Source organism: Bison bison, unplaced genomic scaffold (genome assembly GCF_000754665.1).
Source record: "Bison bison bison isolate TAMUID 2011002044 unplaced genomic scaffold, Bison_UMD1.0 scf7180017854252, whole genome shotgun sequence".
Lineage (NCBI taxonomy): Eukaryota > Metazoa > Chordata > Mammalia > Artiodactyla > Bovidae > Bison > Bison bison.
The window spans coordinates 255,716-278,930 of NW_011484825.1; the positions used below are offsets into that span (position 1 = coordinate 255,716).

General features: G+C 41.4%; 1 protein-coding gene across 1 annotated transcript in view; it reads right to left on the reverse strand.

Annotated features, from left to right (window-relative positions):
- Positions 1-265: 265 nt before the first annotated feature.
- HSD17B12 (hydroxysteroid (17-beta) dehydrogenase 12) overlaps positions 266-23,215 on the reverse strand; it is a 177,288-nt gene continuing 154,338 nt past the window's right edge. The window contains exons 8-11 of the mRNA XM_010856148.1: positions 18,047-18,128; positions 16,364-16,429; positions 2,495-2,644; positions 266-2,232 (exon numbers count right to left, since the gene is read on the reverse strand). Of these exons, the coding sequence (XP_010854450.1) occupies positions 2,128-2,232; positions 2,495-2,644; positions 16,364-16,429; positions 18,047-18,128 (403 nt within the window). The 3' untranslated portion in view covers positions 266-2,127. The remainder of the gene's footprint in view (positions 2,233-2,494; positions 2,645-16,363; positions 16,430-18,046; positions 18,129-23,215) is intronic.

The following is a 23,215-nucleotide window of genomic DNA, read 5'->3' on the forward strand; positions in this document are numbered from 1 at the left end:
AGCCTGGCGTGCTGCAGTCCATGGGGTCACAATGAACTGGACATGCCTTAACATATATATATATGTTGAAGCTATACAGGCTGGATTCTTATGCTAGGCTGGATTCTGAGCAGTTTAAAATATTAATTTGTGCTCAAAACAATCTATGAGCTAGGCACTATTATTCCCATTTTTCAGAACACAAAACTGAAGTGGAGAAAGGTTAAAACTATGTCATATTCACATGTTCTTTGATTACAGTGCAATTATTTAGAAATCAACAACAAAAGATTTAACTTTTTATTTTGAAATAACTTGAGATTTACAGAAAATTTGCAAAATAGCACAAAGAATTTCCATTTGCCTTTTGCTTAGATTCTCTAAATGTTAACATACTAATGCATTTGCTTTATCATTTTCTGTATACATATTTTTTCTGAATCTTTTTCGATTAAGTTGCATATATAATGTCCCATTATCCATAGATGCTCTAGTGTGTATTTTCTAAAAAGCAAGAACTTTTTCTTAAGTAACCATAGTACAATGATCAAACTCAGGAAATTAACATTGATATAATGCTATTATCTAATCTTCAGACTACTCAAATCTCACAAATTGTCTCAAAATTATCCTTTGTAGAAGAAAAAAAAAATTTTTTTTCAACCAGAATCCAACCCAAGATCATGTCTTTTGCATGTTTCTTTTGTCTTCTTTAATCTGAAAGTTTTGACAAGTATAAGGTGGCAAAGTATAAGAAAGGCAAAGTGTTTTTTGTAAAGCTAAATTTATTCAATTTAAATGACTATTTTTTATTCTGAGATTATGCTCTTCCTATTTTAAGGGTACTAAAGTTTTTTACTTTTATATGATGATGCCAATGGCAGATGGTGATTTGGGTTTTTCTGGGGTTTTTTTTTCTTTCCAATGTCCTTGGCTGGCAAGTTTAAAAGCTAAAAACACTTTTAAATATGCCGATTAAAATGGCTGTTTGTTTTGTTTTGTTTTGCAAATTTCCTGGTGCTTAAAACTCAGAATCTGGGAACCACAGCCTAGGTAAAGATCCGCCTTCTTGCATATTCCACAACACTGAATTAATTTCTTAGCAAGTTCTCCAAACAAGTTAGGTATGTAACAGGATAAAAGTCTTAATATATATTAAACCAGTGCAAAAATGGCCTTAATTTCAAGCACCAAAGAAATACATTTTCAATCAACATCACAGTTATATCATCTTTCATTAAAACTAATTGTATCAGTACCTATAGGGTAGCTATTTAAAAGTGTAATACCACTTCCCTAATATCATCACTGCCCTAGGAGTGGCCTGGTGTCATCTACGTGAGCGGTATTGGTGCGGTGCAGAAACAAAAATCCTGGGGTCCAAGAAGGCCACCTTCCTGGGTCAGGGTTTTAGCAGCACTGGAAGGGCTGCCCATTGGTGTACATTTTGACCTGTTTACCTTTAGAAATCATACCACAGAGCATTCAGTGTTGACATACATTTAAACTGAGAAGACGTCTGTATTAGAGGAAAGCATATTTTAGTGGGCATCATGTGTCAAAAATAACTCCATTATTTTTATGTCATTAGCTACCCTTGTGAAAGGAAAGTTCTACATAAATGTACAAATATACTTTTAGAAAACCTTACAGTGTGCTCTGCAGATTGCAGTGTGTCTTCCCATATCAATGAATCCCCACTCCCTTAAAAAGTTAAAAGCAAAACCAAAAAAAAAAGTAGCTGGGCATTTAAAAAAAAGTACATTTCAGCGCAAATACAAGAATCATCATCACTGGCATTTTCGACCAGATGAAACTGTTTAGCCTTATGTCTGACTCTTATCATTCACTGATTTGCTATAATCATGTTCCTTCTATTAATAGTAAGCAGTTCTTGCTAATGTTAGTTCTATATCCATTTGATATGAGCATTTATGTTAAACTTCAAAATAACTCCCGGTGGCATCCAGAACATATGTCAGGAACTTCTGAAAGCAACCTCTGTTTTCCTCCTAATTATGACAACATTTAGCTTTATCAGTAACTGTGAATAAGCATGACAACTGAAGATTTGGAACTGGTGGGTGCCTTGCAGCAGACACGCTTAGGCTGGCGCATCTGCCGAGTTACTTGAAGGTGTTACCATGCTCAGTTCTTCTTCATTTTTTTCAAATAGCGAGCCTGGAAGGATTTGTTCACATTCATGACAATTTTAAAATACAACCAGGAAGGCAGGAGTGAGGCTACTGAGGCCTAGGGAAAGAAACGAAGAGATATGCAATTAAGGCCTGCAATCTGAATTCATTCGACATATAGGATCTTATGTCTTACTATATTACTATTTTATTTATAGATAGATTTAAGAGTTCTTGGATGTACAGTGGAGAACATGGAGGCCTTGCTAGTAAGTCTAAACAATGTATATATGCTAATGTATCACATACTAATTTTGTGACTCGAAGGGAAAGAAAACCCCAAACCAAAGTACTAATTCGGGACTTAAAAATCGACATACCATAAGATAATGGATGAAGTATCCACTGGTCCGGGATTGCACGCCAATGGTTTTAATGGCACACTTCACAAACTTCTCCGAAGAGGGCTTATCCAAAGTTGGCTTTCTGATTTTAGCCAGTTTGGTTGCAACAAAGAAGGGCAGGACACTCTAGAAAGGCAATATACCCCACAAAAAACATGCCATTGGTTAGCAAGGCCATAAACTCAGAATTCACTGTGATGCTTGATTGCTCTTAACAGCAGAAACATTCTGAAAAAGTATAACGTTTGTATCTTTAGAGAGAGACAGAAGAAAAAAAGAAGCAGCTATCTAAAGCTACCTTGATAGAAGAAATGACTGCATAAAACAAGTTTAAAAAACAAAACAAAGCAAAATCTATCACTTCCCTGGTGGCGCAGTGGATAAGGATCCACCTGCCAATGCAGCGGACACAGAAAGCTACAGAGCAACGAAGCCCGTGAACCATAACTACTGAGTCTGCACGGTAGAGCCTGCGAGCTGCAACTACCAGCCCACACGCTGTGACCGCTGAAGTCCAAGTGCCTAGAGCCTGTGCTCCACGAGAGGAGCCACAGCAGTGAGAAGCCTGGATGCTGCAATGAAGAGGAGCCCCTGCTCACCGCAAGTAGAGAAAGCCCGAGCATGGCAATGAAGACCTAGCACAAATAAGTAAATAAAACAAATATCAAAAAACCCAAAAAGCCTTCCCTAAAAAAAAGAAAAATTTCTTCATTGCCGTGCGCATCCACATCCACGGGGTCACAAAGAGGCGGATGTGACCGAGCAGCTGAACTGAACTGACCGATCAATACAACAGAGTTCGAGACTAGAGAAAGTTAAAAAATAAGCAGAAACACACTTTTTTGGGTCTTTAAAAAGAATCACTATACAAATCTAGAGCAGAGATTTGGAATAGGATGCTTTCTACTCTGATTAAACAGCATGGTTACAGAACCACCACACAGGAGGTTTTTGACATTTTATGCCCCTATAGAGATAATATTAACTTTCTCCCTACTTTAAGCTTGTTCTATCAGCTTTGGCCCATCTAAAATAAAAAGACATTTCACACTCTCAGCTTTGGGCTACCCACTTTTCTCCCCTAGTTTCTTACCATTCTGCTTCTGAGTTTTATGAACTTTGCTGTTGATGAGCTAGGACCACCATCTGTCTTTGTGTTTTTCCTTTTTGCTTTGTTGTAGGGGAGACAGGATAACATTATGGAAACAGCTCGGGCAACTAATAGACACTTGACAGCACTAGTGTGGGATGACAAACCTGGACGTTACCTTTCAGGAGAATTAATTTTTTATTATTATTCATTATTTAGGGGAATCCATTCTTTCTGATGCTTGCTATATTTTAGATATGCTTCAACACAGAACGCAAGGAAACCCTACTACAATGACTCTTGAGTCATGACACAAGAGGTCCCTTCTATACTTTGAAATTACTTGGGCATGCTTGTATACCAAGGAGTGAATGTACTCTCTTTATCTGAAATGTGTGAAAGGAAAGGGTATAAATTGCGATGAAACTTCTATTAAGGAAGGGGATCTATTTCAGCACATGGTGGTCAAAATCAAAAATGTCACTACTAAAGGCAGAAACAAAACTGAAATGTGCTCCAGTCTCTAGATCTTCTTCCTGCTGAGAGCGGGGAGTTCCCATATCTGTCTTTTGTTATTTTTTTGTCACTCCCAAGTATGAGTCACCCTCCTTAACAGGTGACCCGAAACTGCAACCCGCCTAACAGAACCAGGAAGCCAAGGGCCTAACCACTGTCCCTCTCCAGCTTTTTCTTACTCCCTGCCATCACAAACCTGACACTGAGCAAACTAACTTCCCAAAGTGCTTCAGTACCTGGGCCAACTCTGACCAGGTGACTTTTTGGTGTTTGACAGTTTGTTTACTGGAATTCGGTTTCCTTGGTGGCTCAGATGGTAAAGAATCCGCTTGCAGTGCAGGAGGCCTAGGTTTGATCCCTGGATCGGGAAGACCCCCTGGAGAAGGGAATGGCTACCCACTGCAGTATTCTTGCCTGGAGAATTCCATGGACAGAGGAGCCTGGTGGACCATAGTCCATGGGGTCACAAAGAGTCGGACACAACTGAGTGATTAACACACACACTTACTGAAATTATTACTCTACACTTATTCTTCACTTAAAAAGCATTTTTTGGGGGGTCAAATAGATCCTTATTTTTAACACCATGTTGCTAGGAGGATCCAGTATATGACAGTACAAACCAAAGAGAGATCTCAGGCTAACACACCGTATGAAATGCAGAGCTCAGGAGGCTCTGACAATGGGTAGGGAAAGAAAGCTTGTTCATCAAGCTGAGTAGCAAACAGCAGCGAGAATGTATGCATGTACTCTGACTCAGTAGTGAAGAACCTCAAGCAAATGCCGTCACACCTCTGTGCCTTGGGTTTCTTGGTTACAAAAAAGGAAAGATTAAAAAACAAAAACAAAAAACCTTTCTCATATACAGATCACAAACCTATCAAGAGTGAAGTTTCGAGCCTCTCAGTATAAAGGTGGTCTACTAATGATACGTTCCAATTACATTATTCTATTCTAATCCTCCCGGCCTCCCTCCTCTTGGGGCAGCATAAGTAAGACTGTTCTGATCTTAAATTAAGTCGCACTGCCTGGGTGAACCACTTGATGGTGCCAAATGTTAACTCATCGTCCAGTTACAGCTCCAGCTTGTCTGGAGGAGGTCCTGGCTCTGGAGGTGGGGACAAGAGACACACATTCTACTCTGGGAAGGGTACTTATTTCTACAAAGGTTTAAAATTGAAGCAGTTCACATGGCCTAGCAGAGGATGGAAAGGATTCGGAGATGGGAGTTTGTCAGGTAAACGAATAAGTGAAGAACATTTTGGGTAATGGAAAGAGCAGGAGCAAAGAAAAGGAGACACAGGGAGCAGGACGTTCTCAGGGACCTGCAACAATTCACTACGGTCCACACAGGGAAAGGCACGAAGTGGTGGCAGGAGGAAGGCTAAAGAGTACAGCAAACGAAGTCCAGTCACCGACGGTATGGATTTCCAGAGCGGAAGTTCTGTGATGGCACGGTCTTATTCACCATTATATGCTTAGCCACCGCCAGTGCCGCACATGTGTTAAGAGTGCCAAGAATATCTACTGAATGAATCAGCAGCAGAGCTCTCGGGACAGCCCTGAATATACTACTGGGGTCCCTTTCTACTGCTGCAGTCCAGAAAATTAATGACACCAGAAAGCTGACAACATGATATGAGATTTTAAACCACAACTTTAGATATTCTGACACTTAAGATTATCTATCTATCTATCTAAACAAAAGCAAACGTATAGCTTTTGCTATAGCTCACCTAGAGTTTCAAAAGCAGTATTTCAAATCACATAACAGTTTCCCTGGTGGCTCAGATGGTAAAGAATCCGCCTGCAATGCGGGAGACCTGGGTTTGATCCCTGGGTTGGGAAGATCTCCTGGAGGAGATCATGGGAGTCCACTCCAGTATTCTTGCCTGGGGAATTCCATGGACAGAGGAGCCTGGCGGGCTATAGTCCATGGGGTCCCAAGGAATCGGACACAACAGAGTGACTAAGCATAGGATAGTATAAGGAAATACCTAAAGGAAGTCAACCCTGAATATTCACTGGAAGGACTGATGCTGAAGCTGAAGCTCCAATACTTTGGCCATCTGATGAGAAAAGCTGACTCACTGGAAAAAAACCCTGATGCTGGGAAAGATTGAAGGTAGAAGGAGAAGGGGATGACAGAGGATGAGCTGGATGGATGGCATCACTGGCTCAATGGGCATGAGTTTGAGTAAACTCCAGGAGATAGTGAAGGATGAAGGACAGGGAAGCCTGGCATGCTGCAGTCCACAGGGTCGCAAAGAGTTGGACATGACTTAGTGACTGAACAACAACAAGGAAATATCTGATAGGTCAAAATGTCATCTAAACAGTTAAACTAAAACCCAATAAATGATCATCAATCCACCTTTCCTGTCTTTCCTGTCTATGCAAGGAAACATTATAGTGAACAGGTCAAGAAGATACCCATACTTTCATAGGAAGTATTTTGGGCAGAACACAACAAATTTTAAAAGTTGCTTAAGCTCAACAATTTGCTGTGATAAATACAGTCAGCCTGGAAACAGCTTGACCCTTGACAGCTATAGATGCAGGCACATGCCCTGGTCTTTAAACCAAAAATCATTAACTAGGCCATAAAGCAAAACTGTTGATGTTTTATCCTTGCATCAGCCTATTAAAAAAAAAAATCCCTGGAGATAAATTTGATATCCTTTTTCTCACCCACTGAGTAGCCTGCTGAGGTATCCGGTCTTTAGGGAACACTTTAGGGGGCCCTCGATTCAGAACTGGAAGTTTAAATACAACTTAATGTCATAGAATAGGAGAAAGATGGATGACCAGCTCTGCACGGCAAGTGTTCAAGAATCAAACACCAAACCTTCTAACTTCACAAGGTAGTGATCTTTCATGTCGTCATCTATGTCCCGAACATGCCTTCTCAAATTTAAAGATGACTGTAACAACCCCCAACTATGCTTTGGGAAACAAGGATCCAGAGAACACCAGGCTCCCGTCTGTTTGTACAATATGGAATTCTCAATATGGGGTCTGATCTGTCTTTTACGAGCATTACGTTTACCAGGGAAGTCGGCACACATTCTCAAGGCAGAGGCTGCAGCTCCTAGGAGGCGTTTCAGGGAATCTCTTCCCTTAAGTCTGTGTACTCATCCTCCATCGCAGGTCTTATGTCCTCCAGAAAATCTGAATGATCACATACCTAGATCCTAGTTTTGGAAAGGAAAGTGAAGTCGCTCGGTCGTGTCTGACTCTGCAATTCCATGGACTGCAGCCTGCCAGGCTCCTCTGTCCATGGGATTCTCCAGGCAAGTATACTGGAGTGGGTCGCAATTTCCTTCTCCAGGGGATCTTCCTGACCGAGGGATCGAACCCAGGTCTCCCGCATTGCAGGCAGACTCTTTGCTGTCTGAGATTGGGCTATTTCACTTGCAGACCATGAGATAAGCATTTTCACCAAAGGGCCCTTAATTATCTCATTGGCAGAAACAAATCCTTGGACTTTCTAGAAAATGTTAGGAAAAAGGAATCATTCTGATGGTGCAGAGATCCCTGATTCCACGCCAATGAGCAAAGGCCCCACAGTAACATTAGCTACAAAGGACCTAAGCACAAAAGAAAGGAGTTGAAGTGTTGTGCTCTGCACAAAGATGATCCTTGATCAACACTGGCTGGCTGACAATCTTACAAATGACCTACTTCCATATATGTGGAATTTGTACATTAAAATGCAGAGAACCAAAGGACAAACAGTGTAATCTCGCCCAAAAAAAGCATGTATTCAACAACAAGCGCTTCCTAAGCACCTACTAGAACACTGATTTAGGCCCTCAGAATTCAGTTATGAACAAAGACAGAATCCCTGACCTTACTGAGCTTACATCTTAGTTGGGGGAAGGCCTGGTGCGTAGAATCTACAAACAGACGGTAAAAGAATGTCTAAGACTGGCAGGTGAGGATAAAAAAGGAAGAAGGGAAATAAACCTGAGTGAAGGATGGAGGTGATGGGGCTGTTACTGCAGGTGATCAAGAAGGGCCCTCTGTGATATGGTAACATATATGTGATCATATCACATATAAACAAAGATTACAATGAAGGGAGAGAGCGAACCAAAAGGATACCTGGATAAAGAGCCCTAGACTGGAAGAACAGCAAGTGCAAAGGTCCTGAGTGTGCTTGGAGCGTCTGAGGAACTGCAAGGAGGTTCTACAGAAGTAGCAGGGGTGGGGGCACGCTAATGTGAAATGCTTGCAATCAGAACAAGGCAGGTCATAAGAACTCATGATTTTACTCTGAAAGAGATGAAAAACCACAGGACAGTTTTGAGCAGAGGAGTACGACGACCTGGATTACGCTTTGAGCAGATCACTCTGCAGGAGCGGACTGTGGGGCTGGCAGGGGAGGGAGTGGGGAGGCCACACAGGAAGAGACTGCAAAGGCCCAGCCCAGAGGCCATGGCGGCCCCGGCTAGCAGCAGGGGTGGGTCATGAGAAGTGGTCAGGCAGTGGGCGTGTTTACAGGATCAACTCAAGTCAGGAGGATTTCCTGGTGGATGGAATTTCGGGTGTAAAAGAGAGAGTAAGCTAGATACAAGGGGCAGAACATCAGCTCTGAAATCAATAGACCTGGATTCAAATTCCACTTGATCACTTACTAGTCGTGAGATTTTGAGCAAAATATTGAGCTTTTTTTTTGAGGTTTCTTTCTTGGGGTATACAGCATCTTCCTTATTGCATTATTACAAGGATTAAATAAAACATTGTCAGTTAGAAAGTGTGGGACTTGAACTCTCGTATGTATTAGCAATTATTTTCCAAGTTTTCTAATATTTATATTTTTCATAATGGATTTAGAAAGAAAAACTTAGCTAACATTTAATATCCTGTAAGAGGTATAAGAACACCATTTGCTATAGAAAAATGACTCTGATAACCACCTGGATATCTGAGTCCTTTATGGATACAGATTTAATGTGTTTAAAGAAGGGCTTCCCTGGTGACTCAGGCGGTAAAGACTCTGTCTACAATGTGGGAGACCTGGGTTCAATTCCTGGGTCAGGAAGATCCCCTGGAGAAGGGAATGGCATCCCACTCCAGTATTCTTGCCTGGAGAATTCCATGGACAGAGGAACCTGGCAGGCTACAGTTCATGGTGTCGCAAAGAGTCGGACACAACTGAGTGACTAACACTATCACTAAAGGACACTTTGGGTTTTTAGTTCTTGTGGTGCAACGTTACTAAAAAAGCCAAGGAAAAACAGCCATGATCACTGACAAAAATAAGGATTCACCTAGTTGGAAGGGGTCTGGGTCCAAAGATCCCAACGGGACTAATTTTATTATTCTTAAAGATATTTCTCAAAGTTGGTACAGTTGACCAGATATACCTATCTCCTGTGAGAATCTTTCTGCTGCTTCATTGTTCTCCGTATTTAGACTCCATTTGCACTAAAAACATCCACCATTGCCTTCTTTTATTGTCATTGGCAATTAACAAGAAGAATGTATGAGGACTTACATTTTCATTCCCAACACCTATTTTTCCACGTTGAGCTTTCTAGCTCATTGAAGCCTCATAGATCTGTCTGATTACGCTAAGCAATAAAATGCTTTAACAAAATATACACAAAGAATATCTTCTTTCATTAACAAAATAAACTGGAACCTTGTTTGCTCCCTCACTTCAATTTGTCTGACTTGTTTTCTAAATTTATTCTAAAAACTATGTTTTTTAAAGAATTAGCAAATTGCCAACTCTCATCACCGAGGAGAAACAAAGAACTGGAAGGCAGGATTCTAAGAGAATGGAGCCCCGAGATTTTCTCCATTATTATAAGTTCACATTTAAATGGAGCATTCTTTTGTAATCTTGTGCTAAGTGCGACAAGCCCCCCCTTCGTTTTTAGGCCAGACCGGCTGAAACCTACACCTACCTTCTTCGGGTCTGGATGGTCTCCACCTGCATCCTCACCTTTCCTCTGGTAAAGAGTCAGGTAAACTAAACCTGGGCTTCCCTGGTGGCTCAGACGGTAAAGAATCCGCCTGCAATGAGGGAGACCCTGGTTCGATCCTTGGGTCGGGAAGATTCCCCTGGAGAAGGGAATGGCAACCCACTCCAGTATTCTTGGCTGGGAAATCCCATGGACAGAGGAAACTATAGGATTGCAAAGAGTCGGACGTGACTGAACAACTGACTTTCCCTTTCAAACTAAACCTAATGGGTGGCTTCAGTTAGCAAATGATCCCCGTGTTGAGAACATTTCCAGAGACCTGGCTTTCCAGCTCCAAGCAAGAAGACTATGGTGCAGGATAACACCCCAGGGAGAAGCACGGGGGCCTGGCAGAAAGAGCACAGACCTAGGCGTTACTCAAACCCATGCGACCAATCCGGAGGGGGAAATTCCTAAATTCCCTATACCTCCCCCATGCCCCCAACACAGCATCCTCCTTTAGAGTCTTCATAGAATGGACAACTATGTGAAACCATCTCATTCATGTGTGTGTTTGCTTGCTTATTGTCTGTCTCCTTCCCACTAAATATAAACTCTGCCACAGCAGGGACTCCATCTGTCTTTTTGCCACGGCAGCCCCACCTCCCCAGCAGTTCCCTCTCAGTATTTTGAGAGTAATATTATGAGAAAGAGTTCCCTGATGGCCTAATGGTTAGGATTTGGGGCTTTCACTGCCATGGCCCGGGTTCAGTTTCTGGTCGGGGAATTCAGATCCCATAAGCCACGCAGCTCAGCCAAGATGAGAGATACTATGAGATCAAAAATTAGAACGCAGGTGGTAGGTTAGATAAGAATACTACATCAATGTTAACGGTAAAGTTGGTAACTGTATTGTGATTAGTTATTAAGGGTATCCTTATTCTTTGAAAATACATTGAAGGATCTGGAGGTAAAGAAACATGATACACGCAGCTCACCTCTCAATGATAAAACAAATGGAACAAAATATTAACCACAAGTGAATCTGCATAAAGAATACTGGGGTGTTCTTTGTACTATTCTTACAAGCTTTCTACAGATTTGAAATTACTTCCAAGGTGAAAAACACACACACAAGAAAGCCTGTGAAAGTTTTACAGAATAAGTGTTCAAGAAGTACAGTTTAAGGATGTCATCTTAGTTTCAGCTCTTTCTTACTTGCTTGGCATTAAGAGATGGAGCCTGGTACTGGGGCCCACCAACTGGCCAGTTAGATCACTTATGACTTTGTCCTCTGAAAGAGTTAAGTATAATTTTGACTGGGATTTAGTTATAGGGTAATAATGAGAACAGATCGTTCTTACTGACAGAGCAACTTTCAATGAGATTTACAAGAATGTATTTCTTAGCCTCTATTCTAACGTCAACAGAGTCAAAATGCACCTCTAAGATGTTTCTTATCACTTGTTGTTGCTATTGTTTGTGTTTCCAGGAAATGCTTTGCCAAATCTATTGGCAAATCTGAATTCATGAAGGAAATGTTAAATGCTCTTACAAAATTATAGGAAAGAAGTTGAAGGAAAGATGAGGAGAGCAAAGCAAAGAAAAAAAAATATAACAAAGGAATGAATAGAAAACAATTCAGAATCTGAAAAACATTCTCTCTCCCTCTCTCCAAAGAGCAATCTGTCATATTTCCATGTGGACACAGACCTAGAAAGCGAACTTGTCTTCCAAAGATTAGAAGAAATGGAAATGTGACATCATAGCATTAGCCTGGAAACCCTCTAGATAGAGAATTTGAAAATTCAAGACCAGAGGCCTATGTGAGCAACAGAAGAAGCTCAAAAGGCCTTAAAAACAGAGGACCGTGTATCACCACACATAGCCATGCACAGCCAGGGTCCTGCATGAGGCCAGCAGAAGGCAGCTCTCTGGTGTGCACCACACTACAGGTGCCCTAACAGAGACAGACAGGATAAAAAGCCCCAGTACACTGGATACAGTGTATCCAAGAAAACACTGGTTGGGAGGGGATAGGGGGAGTTTGGGGCCAGAGAGTATCAGACACAGATATGTAATAAGAAATGAGAGAGGGGCTTCCCTGGTGGCTCAGGGGTAAAGACTCCACCTGCCAATGCAGGAGACACAGGTTCCACCCGCGGACCGGGAAGGTCCTGCATGCCGCCGAGCAACTAAGCCCGTGCACCGCAACGATACAGCCTGTGCTCCAGCGCCCAGGAGCTGCACCGACTGCGCCCATGGGCTGCAATTACTGGAGTGCGAATGCTCTAGAGCCCATGCTCCGCAGCGAGAGAGCAGCCCCTGCTCACCACAGCGAGAGAGAAGCCCGCACATCAGCAGAGACCCAGGACAGCCAAATAAATCCATTTTTCAAAAAAGAAAGAAAGAAGACAGCAAAAGGTTTCCCTGGTGAAGTGAGGCCGAAGCCCTGAAAGATGGGCAGGGAGAAGGTGTGAAGAGGACACTGGCAGAGGAGTGGGGGTGAGGGCGTGCCGGCAGCGGAGGAGCCAGTCACGGGCACCGCTGAGCGCACAGCACATGACAGACGTGACAGGGTCCGCTCTGGCTGGAATTCAGGGTGGCATGATGGAGCGGTCAGAGGCGATGGCCTCATGGGGTCTGAATCCAACCCTGAACTTGATGGGCAGCCACCGGAGGACTCTGAAGGAAGGCTACACATCCCGGTTGTTTTGAATCAGATCACCCAGGAAACAGGATGTGGGAAGGAGTGGAAGGGCAACCAGCTGATGAATACTCCTCACCTGAAAGACTGCCCAGACCACACACCACCAGAGAAAAACCAATACTCTGTAACGGAGCTGCATTTAGACCGGAGTTTTTTTTCTTATCCCTTCGGTCAGAGTTAACATGAGAGTCTCTTCTACTTCAGCATTCTGATGTGTTCATGCAGAAATGACTACTTTTCCTCACAAACATTGCGGTTTTTGGTTTTTCACCAAGTTCACCCTAAGTCTAAACTTTGAGTGAATTCTCATGAAGGAACACAGGGATCAATGAAATCACATCATTGATAATTCATCTTTAGGAAAAAGAAACGTGTATCAAAGTAAAATATTTCCGAAACAAATGCTAATGTGTTTCTATAGTAGCTGCTGGTCACAACAGATCAACAGGCAGTGAATATGCAGAAAAGATCTTTGAGGGAAATCAGACCTGGAAATAAGAGAAGAAACAGCCTTGTCTGTTGACGGAATTTTGGAAATTGCTCATCTGCGCTGACAAGGCCTAAGACTGCCTTTTGTCACTGAAACACTTGGCAGCTTCTGGTCACACTGCCTCCAGGTCACTCACCAATGGACCTTTAAGATTCCTACTGGGTCTCCATAGTGTTTAAAAATTATTAGTTAATAGCTTGAATATAATTGATTCATCAGAATGAGAAGATGGCATGACACAGTGTGGCACGTGAGGCCTGACCTCCCCGAGTGTTTTACTGATCTCCTGTTACCAAAATACAACACATTCTGTGTAGCAGGTTCAGACTATTAGCATTAAAATAACTGGTGTCAAGAGACGGGGAAGTGGGGAGCATATAGTAGCACCATATAAAATTCAGGAATCTTAAAAACCCTGACCTCCCAGGGTACCCTGTATTCATGGGGAGCTGCAGACTGGAATAACACCAAAGGACTATATATGGAAGGATCCCTTCAAAGGATCCCTTGAGGGAGACATTTAGAGGAACAGGCTCTAAACTGACCCTGGAAGATGAGGAAATATTTACCCTAAAGATATCCGGGAGGAAATGGAGCTAAGCAGTCCAGCACCTTCTGCCTGACCAGATGGATCCAAAGAACCTTCCTGCAAAGCAGGAGACATAGGAGATGTGGGTTCAATCCCTGGGTGAGGAAGACCCCCTGGAGGAGGTCATGGCAGCACACTCTAGGACTCCTGCCTGGAGAAGTCCATGGACAGAGGAGCCGGGCAGGCTCCAGTCCGTAGGGTCACAAAGAGTCGGACACGAATGAGTGACTAACACTGAGATCATTAGGAGATGCCGTGAAACACACAGAGACATGAAGTGCCTAGCACAGTGCCTGAAAAGTATTCCCTCTAACATTAGCTATTTGTATAGTGATTGATCATCTGGGGCTTCAGGGTACAAAAAGGAAAATACTAGGCTCACAGAATGGAAAGCCATAATGAAGACTGGGTGTGTGAGGAGGTGGGCGCAGGCCGTGGGCAGGAGCAGGAATGAGATAAGGATTGCAATCTCCCAAGACATTGATAAAAATGTGGCTAACCACGGAAATACTGTGAGCCTTCATTTCTTTGTGTTGAGCGATAGCTGATTTGAGACTGATACCCATAAAAGCCCCTTCACTGGATTCGTTTTGTATTTTCACAGCATTGTATCTGTTAGCTACATAATAAAATCAAAGGTCTCTCTAAAAATTAAGTCAAAATAGATCAAAGGCCTAAATATTAGAGCTAAAACTGTAAAACTCTTAGAGGAAAACATAAAGGGGAAAATCAACTATACTTCAATAAAATTTTTTTTAAAAAACCCAGCCGAAAAGCCTCATTGATTTGGCAGTGGTTTCTTGGCTAGGACACCAAGAGCACAGGTAACAGGAATGAAAAATAAGTTGGACTGCATCAAACTTTAACACTTTTGAGCATCAAAGGAGACTACCCATAGAGTGAACAGGTAACCCACAGACTGGGAGAAAATGTTTGTAAACCATATATCTAATAAAGGGTTAATGTCCAGAATATATCTAGAAATCCTACAATTCAAAAATAAAAAAGCAAACAACCTAATGAAATAATGGGTGGAGAACTTGGATACTTCTCCAAAGAAGATAGACAAATGGCCAGTACACACTTGAAAAGATGCTCAACATCATTAATCCTTAAGGAAATGCAAATCAAAATCAAAACCACAATGTGATACCACTCCATACACATAAGCATCAGCTCAGATCAGTTGCTCAGTCTTGTCTGAATCTGTGACCCCATGGACTATAGCCTGCCAGGCTCCTCTGTTCATGGAATTCTCCAGGCAATAGTACTGGAGTGAGTTGCCATTTCCTCCACCAGAGGATCTTCTGGACCCAGGGATCGAACCCATGTCTCTTGCGTCTCCTGCATTGGCAGGCAGATTCCTTACCACGGTGCCATCTGGGAAGCACTCATAAGAATGGCTATTATTAAAAACAAACAAAAAGAAAATACCAAATATTGGTGAGGATGTGGAGAAATTGGAACCCTTATACATTGCTGGTAGGAATATAAAATAGGGCAGCTATTATACTGTGGAAAACAGGAAGGTGATTCTTCCAAAAAAGAATTATCATATGATCCAGCAATTGCATCTGTGTACATATCCAAAAGAACTGAAAGCAGGGTCTCAAAGAGATGCGTGTAAACCCACGTTCAAAGCAGCATTATTCACAGCAGCCAAGAGGTGGAAGCACCCCAATGTCCATCAACAGATGAATGGATAAACACACGTGACATATAGCAGTAACAGAATTACATTAAGCCTTAAAAAGGAAATTCTGACACATGCTATAACATGGATGAACCCTGAAGACATGTTAAGTGAAATAAGCCAGTCACAAAAAGACAAATACCGTAGGATTCCACTCCTATCAAGTACCTGGTGTAGTCAAATTCGGAGACAAGGAGAATGGTGGTTGTCAGAGGCTGGGGGAGGGTAAATGGAAAGTGACTGTTTAAAGGATACAAAGTTTCAGTTTTGGACAACTGCAAAAAATCCTGGAGATGGAAGGTAGTGATGGTTGCAGACAATGTGAATGTACTTCATGACACTGAACTGAATACTTAAAAGCTACAGAAATGGTGTTTTTGGTGTATATTTTACCACAATTTTAAAAAAGTAAAAAAATCACTACCATACCTATATCAACCTGGTAAATGCAGTCATCCTCACTTTAGTAAAAAGTTAGCTTTACTCAGCACTTTCCTCTCCTATCATTAATAAACAGTGGCACTCCTTGCATACTTGGCAGCTAAGAGATACTGATGGTCTAATTCTTTCAAAATAAAATCATAAGCACTTACAATTACTATGCACCAACTGTTTATGCTGCATAGTTCTACTTTAGGGTTCATTGATTTAAAATTCTAGACAATAACTGTTTTAAATCTAGACTTAAGGGCATAAAGGAAAAGAAACCATCTCTTTAATGGTGTGCTAACGTCACATTCACTTACCTAGGAATGTGATTTTCTTTCGTTGCCAAGACAGCAACAGTTGCTGTGGAAACCACACAAAAACAGGGATACTTAACTGAAACGAACTCTACTCACCTGCACAAAGATGCCCTTGCTCTTATATTCCTCATGGAGGCATTGAGAGAAGAAATCTACAAAAGCCTGGGAGGGGGTGGGAGTAACAACACACACATTACATCAATCGGCCTGATCTGTAGCCATGGAAACAAAAATAATCAACTAACCATTTAACACTATAATTTCTAATCATTCTTTTCACTTCAAATGAAGAGACCTTTAAAAAAAAAAAAAACCCTCAAAACCTCACGTTTTCTTTATTTGCCACTTAATTAAGTATTCTTTCACCAAATATAATATCTAATTCTGATTGAACTGGAAAAGGCTCTTCTTATCTTTTCTGTTTTCAGAAAATTACTTTCCAAGAAAAAAAACCTCTTATTATATAACAAAGGATACGTTCCTCTTCCCCACCTGCCATTCGAACAGAAACACAGGATGAATTCTGTTCAAGTCTGTTCTATGGGGATTTTGTTGTCAGTAAAGAGAAGAAAAGAGCAAGCATTCTCTTTGTCCTTTGGGATGGCAAGATCCAAGAAGTGCAGAGATGAACGTGACAGCCCATCTTCTTCCAACAGAACAACTCTAAATCTATTTGTAAAATATACCATTTTTTCAAATGTGGACTCAATCTCAGGCTTGAAATGTATCAATGATGACTCTACTAGAGTCCCTGTTAATAATATTAATAGTCTTGTGCCTGTGGAGCAGAACAGGCAAGAAGAAGTTTACCAATCACTTCAAGAAACATGGTGTTCATTTTAAACATGCCTACTGTGTGTTTCAGAGATATAGAAAGCAGGTAGATTCCAGGGTGGGGGGTGGGGCCAAGCTTTTTCAAAATACATTACTTTTCAGTTTTTCCAGGGGCTGAAAGGCAAGGGAAAAGAGGGCAGGTATTTTGCTCTTTTTTACCCCCTGCACAATGCAAGTTCTTACTGTGCATTTTATTTTGCTCATTTTCCCCTAAAAGCAGCGTCTCAGTGGTCACCATTACTTCAGAGATGTATCCTATGCTTCAACAATGTATTTGAGAATCATGCTATTGACCTGCAGGCAGTATAAAATGCATTCTAAATCACTACTGTCCTGGTAGCAGTGTGAAGAGGTGAATGGTGGTGTGGTATAGAATTATGGAATCTTACAGAGAGCTCTGGAAATTCTTATCTCACTTCAGAAGTGGCAGTAAATATCTCTGAATTTTGAATAATGTTGCCAAACATTCACAGTTTCGCATCTATGTTGTGTCTGCTATGCTTACCTATGTGCTGACTAGCTGCAATCCTGCTATTCAGTTCTGCGGACTTGGCACTCAAGCTGTATGCTGAGTCATTCATGAACCAAATCCCCAGTCTTAGACTCACTAACACCATGTTCTGATCAGCTGAGCTAACTGGCTCAGACCAGCTCTCTATTGGAAAGTACAAATACCAATTTTAAAACCAGTGAACTGTGAGGGAAAAAAAAAATATCATCTGCGGATCTGAGATCTTGGCGCCTCAGTTCGGCTGTAAAGTTGATACCAATCAGGCTATCTCCAGCTCCAGCTCTTCCGAAACTAGGCTTGGCTATTTTCCTTTTCTTCTCAGTGCATTTGAAAATGGCTAAAGAGAGAACTTCAAGAAAGTCCATCTCTTATTTTTCAAACTGAAAACTATTCTTTATTCTTCTTCTGACACCATTTACTAAAAAACTGTTCACCTTGGTTGCAGAGTAGATGGTCAACATCGGGACTGGGTACCTGCCAGTGGCAGAGGAGATGTTCAGAATTACGCCTTTAGATCTAAAAAAAGAAGATGCAAGTGAACAGAGTGAAATCAAATATACAATTGTAAGTTACAGATTGAGATATATAAAACTATTTGAAATAGAATAACCTGGCTGTTTTTCTAACCCACCTCTCTCCTTGCCTTTCATCAGCAAGTGCTATGCTTGGTCAGCAAAGAGGCATAACTCAATCAACTAGAAACAGCTCTTCTTTGCAATTAGCTCACTTCTCAGTCTTAGTAATCTGGAGCATGACCGGATTAGATCTTCGGTCTTCTCGAGTTGATTTCTATCCTCTGAGGTCTTCTCTGGCCATAGCACCAAGAATTATCACCCTTAAAAACACCCTCATACTCCTGGTATGCTTTAATTTGGCACCTTATCACATACTATCATGCTGCAGCACTTAATCACTCTATGATTACCAACATTTGTATCCCTCATAAAACCCATCAGCTTCTGGACATCAGAGCTCTTAACTTATGCTTTTCCTCAAAATACTCTGCCTGTGGTGAGCATGTAACAGGTACTTACATGAATGAATGGCTATGCCCCGCCTTCTTATCTTCCCCAGGTGGTAGGCATTCAGGTGCTAAATGAAGAGCTGACTCTAAAGTCATGCTACTCCATAGTTCACCAAATCATATTCTTTTGCCAAAAGGCAAAGCTCAATTACTACTGTAACTTTTAGAAACTAGTGAGATTTCAGAGTCAGAAAGTTACCAGGAACGACTCGTTCTACAAATAAGTAAAAATTAGTTTGAGAAAAGCAATGCTGCAAATACACATGTTGTTAGCAGTTGTATATGGCTTGAGTAAAGTGTGAAATTAGGGTTTTAGGAATTTTAGACAGAATTAACAACCAACTTTTGGTCCTCAAATCCATTCTCCCCGGGGAATTGGTCCCCTTATTCAGCTACATCAACCTGACCCTGCCTGTCCCCTGCCCTCTAGACCAGGTTCCTGTCCTTCATCTTTCATGCTCAGTCGCTCAGCTGTGTCCAACTCTGTGTGACCCCACAGACTGCAATCCGCCAGGCTCCTCTGTCCATGGGATTCTCCAGGCAAGAATACTGGAGTGGGTTGCCATTTCCTTCACAGGGAATCTTCCCTACCCAGGGATCAAACCCGGGTCTCTTGCATATCTTGAGTTGGCAGATGGATTCTTTACCACTGTGCTACCTTTCTTTCAACTTGAAAGTGAAAGTTGCTCAGTCGTGTCCAACTCTTTGTGACCCCGTGGACTATACCATCCATGGAATTCTCCAGGCCGGAATACTGGAGTGGGTAGCCTTTCCCTTTTCCAGGGGATCTCCCCAGCCCAGGGATCGAACCCAGGTCTCCTTCATTGCGGGTGGATTCTTTACCAGCTGAGCCACAAGGGAAGCTCCAGAATACTGGAGTGGGTAGCCTATCCCTTCTCCAGGGGATCTTCCCTACCCAGGAATAGAACCGGGGTCTCCTGCATTGCAGAAGGATTCTTTACCAACTGAGCTATCAGGGAGGCTTGCTGCTGCTGCTAAGTCACTTCAGTAGTGGCCGACTCTGTGCGACCCCATAGACGGCAGCCCACCAGGGTCCCCTGTCCCTGGGATTCTCCAGGCAAGAACACTGGAGTGGGTTGCCATTTCCTCCTCCAATGCATGAAAGTGAAAAGTAAAAGTGAAGTCGCTCAGTCGTGTCTGACTCTTCTTGACCCCATGGACTACAACCCACCAGGCTCCTCCGTCCATGGGATTTTCCAGGCAAGAGTACTGGAGTGGGGTGCCACTGCCTTCTCCAATCAGGGAGGCTTACTTTCTCATTATTCTTGGCCTGAAATTTACTTCCCAAGGCCTTTTTTTTTTTTTTTTTCGTATTTTTTAAAAGGACTATATAGGCCCTTCTTATGCAAAATAATAAAAGAAACAAGATCAAATGGCTTCTAAGTTATTTTAGACATAAATCTGAGAAGAAATAATCCCGAAAGGTCATTCAGTCCATCTGCCAGCCTCTAGGCAAGATGCCACTTCAACCATCAAATGGAAGTCTGGACCCTCCACTTAATGAGTCACTGAAAATGAGTTGTTTTTTTGCTTCTGTTTTTTTGAACTGAAGTCTTTATTAGTAATATACACTTTCCTAAGTGGTGACTCAATTAACAGGTTGGACATAGAAATCAAATCTCAAATTTTCTGAAGAAAGTTCGAAATATTTGGTCAACGTATTAATTATACCATTCTTGTAGTTTTTGCCTGTGTCTCTCACACAGACAGAAAAGGCTTTTCTTTTTAAATTTTAAGAGTAAGAATGTCTATCAGGACTTAGAACCCAATTATTCTAAGATAAAAACAGGTGAATTAGCAATTAGTTATCTAGTAATTTCATTTTATCTATATTTGTGAGAAATTCCTTTGATTAAAAGGGGTTAAAAACCACCTTTGTTACTGAGACTTTTAATACAGTATTAATTTATGATGTTTAAAATATCTTTATATTATATATTATAATATAATATATATATATATATTAGGGTGTTAAAAATATTCTGAAATTAGACTGTGGTGATGATACACTCTGTAAATATACTAGAAACCACCAAATTGTACACTTTAAATGAGTGGATTTTAGGACATGTGAAATATAGCTCAATAAATCTATATATAAAGAGAGTGAAATATATTTATAATTTATTGGAATGTGTTGCCTTTGAGTTAAAAGCAGATCCCAATCAAGTAGAAGCTATCTCCTGCAGTACAATCTGCTTTCTGAGAATAAGCCTGAATCTTTGCACCTCGTCCTGAGCCCTAAGCACCCATGCGAGTTTAGGTGGTGTTTATTTTAACATTTTCTCAAATAACCAGGAACTGCTATATCCTCACTCATCACAGCAAGTGAAGAAAACCCATTCTGAAGTGGTTGTAGAAGATGATGTTTTTCACTGTGGCTGGTCACTGCTGGTTCAATCAGTGGGACTCTGGGCTAGATAATACTCAATTTGGCTAAAAGGGCGGCATGTGCCCTCAAACAAAAATCTTACATTCTGTTTCTTTCCTTTCTCACAAGTGAAATACAATTTAAAGTCTTGCAAAAGTTAAAGTTTAAAAGTTATTAAAAACATTTTTGGGGAGTTGCCCGTGATCCAGTGGCTAAGACTCTGAGCTCCTAATGCAGGGAGCCTAGGGTTCAATTCCTGCCCAGGGAACCAGATCCCACATGCTGCCATGAAGACTGAAGATCCTGTGTGCTGCAACGAAGACCCAATGCAACCAAATAAATAAATATTAAAAAAAAAACCCATTTTTAAAAAGGAAATCTTGACCTCACCAAAATAGATTCCTAAAATGCCACTCACCAAAGCAATGATTTCAATACAGGAAAGTTCATTGCAAGATAATAAAAACCTTGTTTCTGCTTGCAAAATTAATACAGACCAATAGTCAAATATGGTCTGCCACAATTCTGCAAGCATGTGCTTTGAATTGTTTACTCCTTGAGGCAAGTGAGATTTTTGTTTCTCAAATATTCTACCTTAATTTAAAAATTTCCAGGAGGTAGAGTTAGTTTGACTTAAGTGAAAAGTCGGAATTGAAAGATACTTCATTCAAAACACAATATTTGCACTCTAAAATGCATCAAAAAGTATAAACAGAGAATGCACTAACCCTAAGTAAACATGAAGCGGAGAGCATGTATCATTGGACCAAAATGACTCGGAGAAGAAAACACCCTTTCCTCAAAAGCGCTGCGCTGCAAAGCAGCACACGTCATTCGTTTGTCTTGCAAAAGCCCTCCTGCACACAGGTCTCTCTCTCTCTCCAAGGATGATCATATTCAACTTAGTTTTGTCTGGGTCACAAACAGCACCTTTGCAGAGTGGTCTTACTCTCTGTACTATATACAGTATTTATTCTTTACGTAGAGATGGGGATGAACATTTGGGACCGAGAGACGAAAAGGACCAGCCTCTGAAATCAGCTACTCTGTCTAGTGCTAATCCCCCATCTAAGCAGAATTAGTGACGTCAAACTAGTTTCCATGGCACAGCCAGACTCAGGACAACTCTGTTATATCAAGCAGAAGAACAAAATGGGCTGAGCTTAATTGCACACAGAAACAAACATAAAACCAAACCCTGGCTAATCTCTCATTTTCTGGGGAATTGGGGAACAATTCTAAGATTGGAAGGTACATTAAGAATATTTGCTGAAGTTCCATAATGAAGACTCCCAATGCTCATATTTCTCAACATTTCCAGTCTGTTATGACAAATATCCAAATAAACAAGTCCAGTAATATTTTCTGTGATACAACCTTCTTAATTCATCATGCTGCTTACTTGCTAACAGCCACACGATGGTGTCTCAGTGGCATGTTATTGAGGATCTGCTAGAATTAAAATACTGCAAAGACAAAGCAGAAACCACCACTGCTGATAAGGAAGCACTTTTTCATCTAAAAATATTCTCTTCAATGACTAGCCCTCCCACCAGCCAGACATTAAACACATATAACCCTATGAAATTCAGTTCCTTGCATTTATAGCCTTCTATCGTTATGCTTTCTAGAATTTCCTAAGTTCGGTGAAATTCCCAATTAGAAAACTCTCCTTAATGATCACTTGGATGAAAGAGTTACCAAGCCTCTTTTCTTCTACACATGCCCCACTATTCTATCAGATAGCTGTAGCATCCTTGTGCACAGCTCTTAAACAGTATTGTCATGGAGGAAGTGACAGGTCTCCCATGAAATAAGTCTCTGATTTCCACCTTCCTTAGGACTCTCATCATTGCTCCACGCTGCACGTGAGGAGGGAGGCTTAAATGTTGCTGTGAAGCACTGGAACACAGAGTTGGTCCTGTGGACAGCTTACAGGATACAGAGAGTGATGGCAGAAAAAGGAGGGTTGGGCAAAAAAGACTACATCCCAGTTCTTCATATTTTCACTTCTTATTAGGGAGCACTTAAGTCTGCTCTTGGGGGGACTTTACTTTTTTTTTTTTAAGCTGAAACATAACACTGAATATTGGTACAGATAGTTCTCTAACAGGTTCTCAAAAAGACAGAGAAACATATCAAAACAGAGTTCCATGTCAGAAAAGAATCCTGGATCACGGGGGTCAG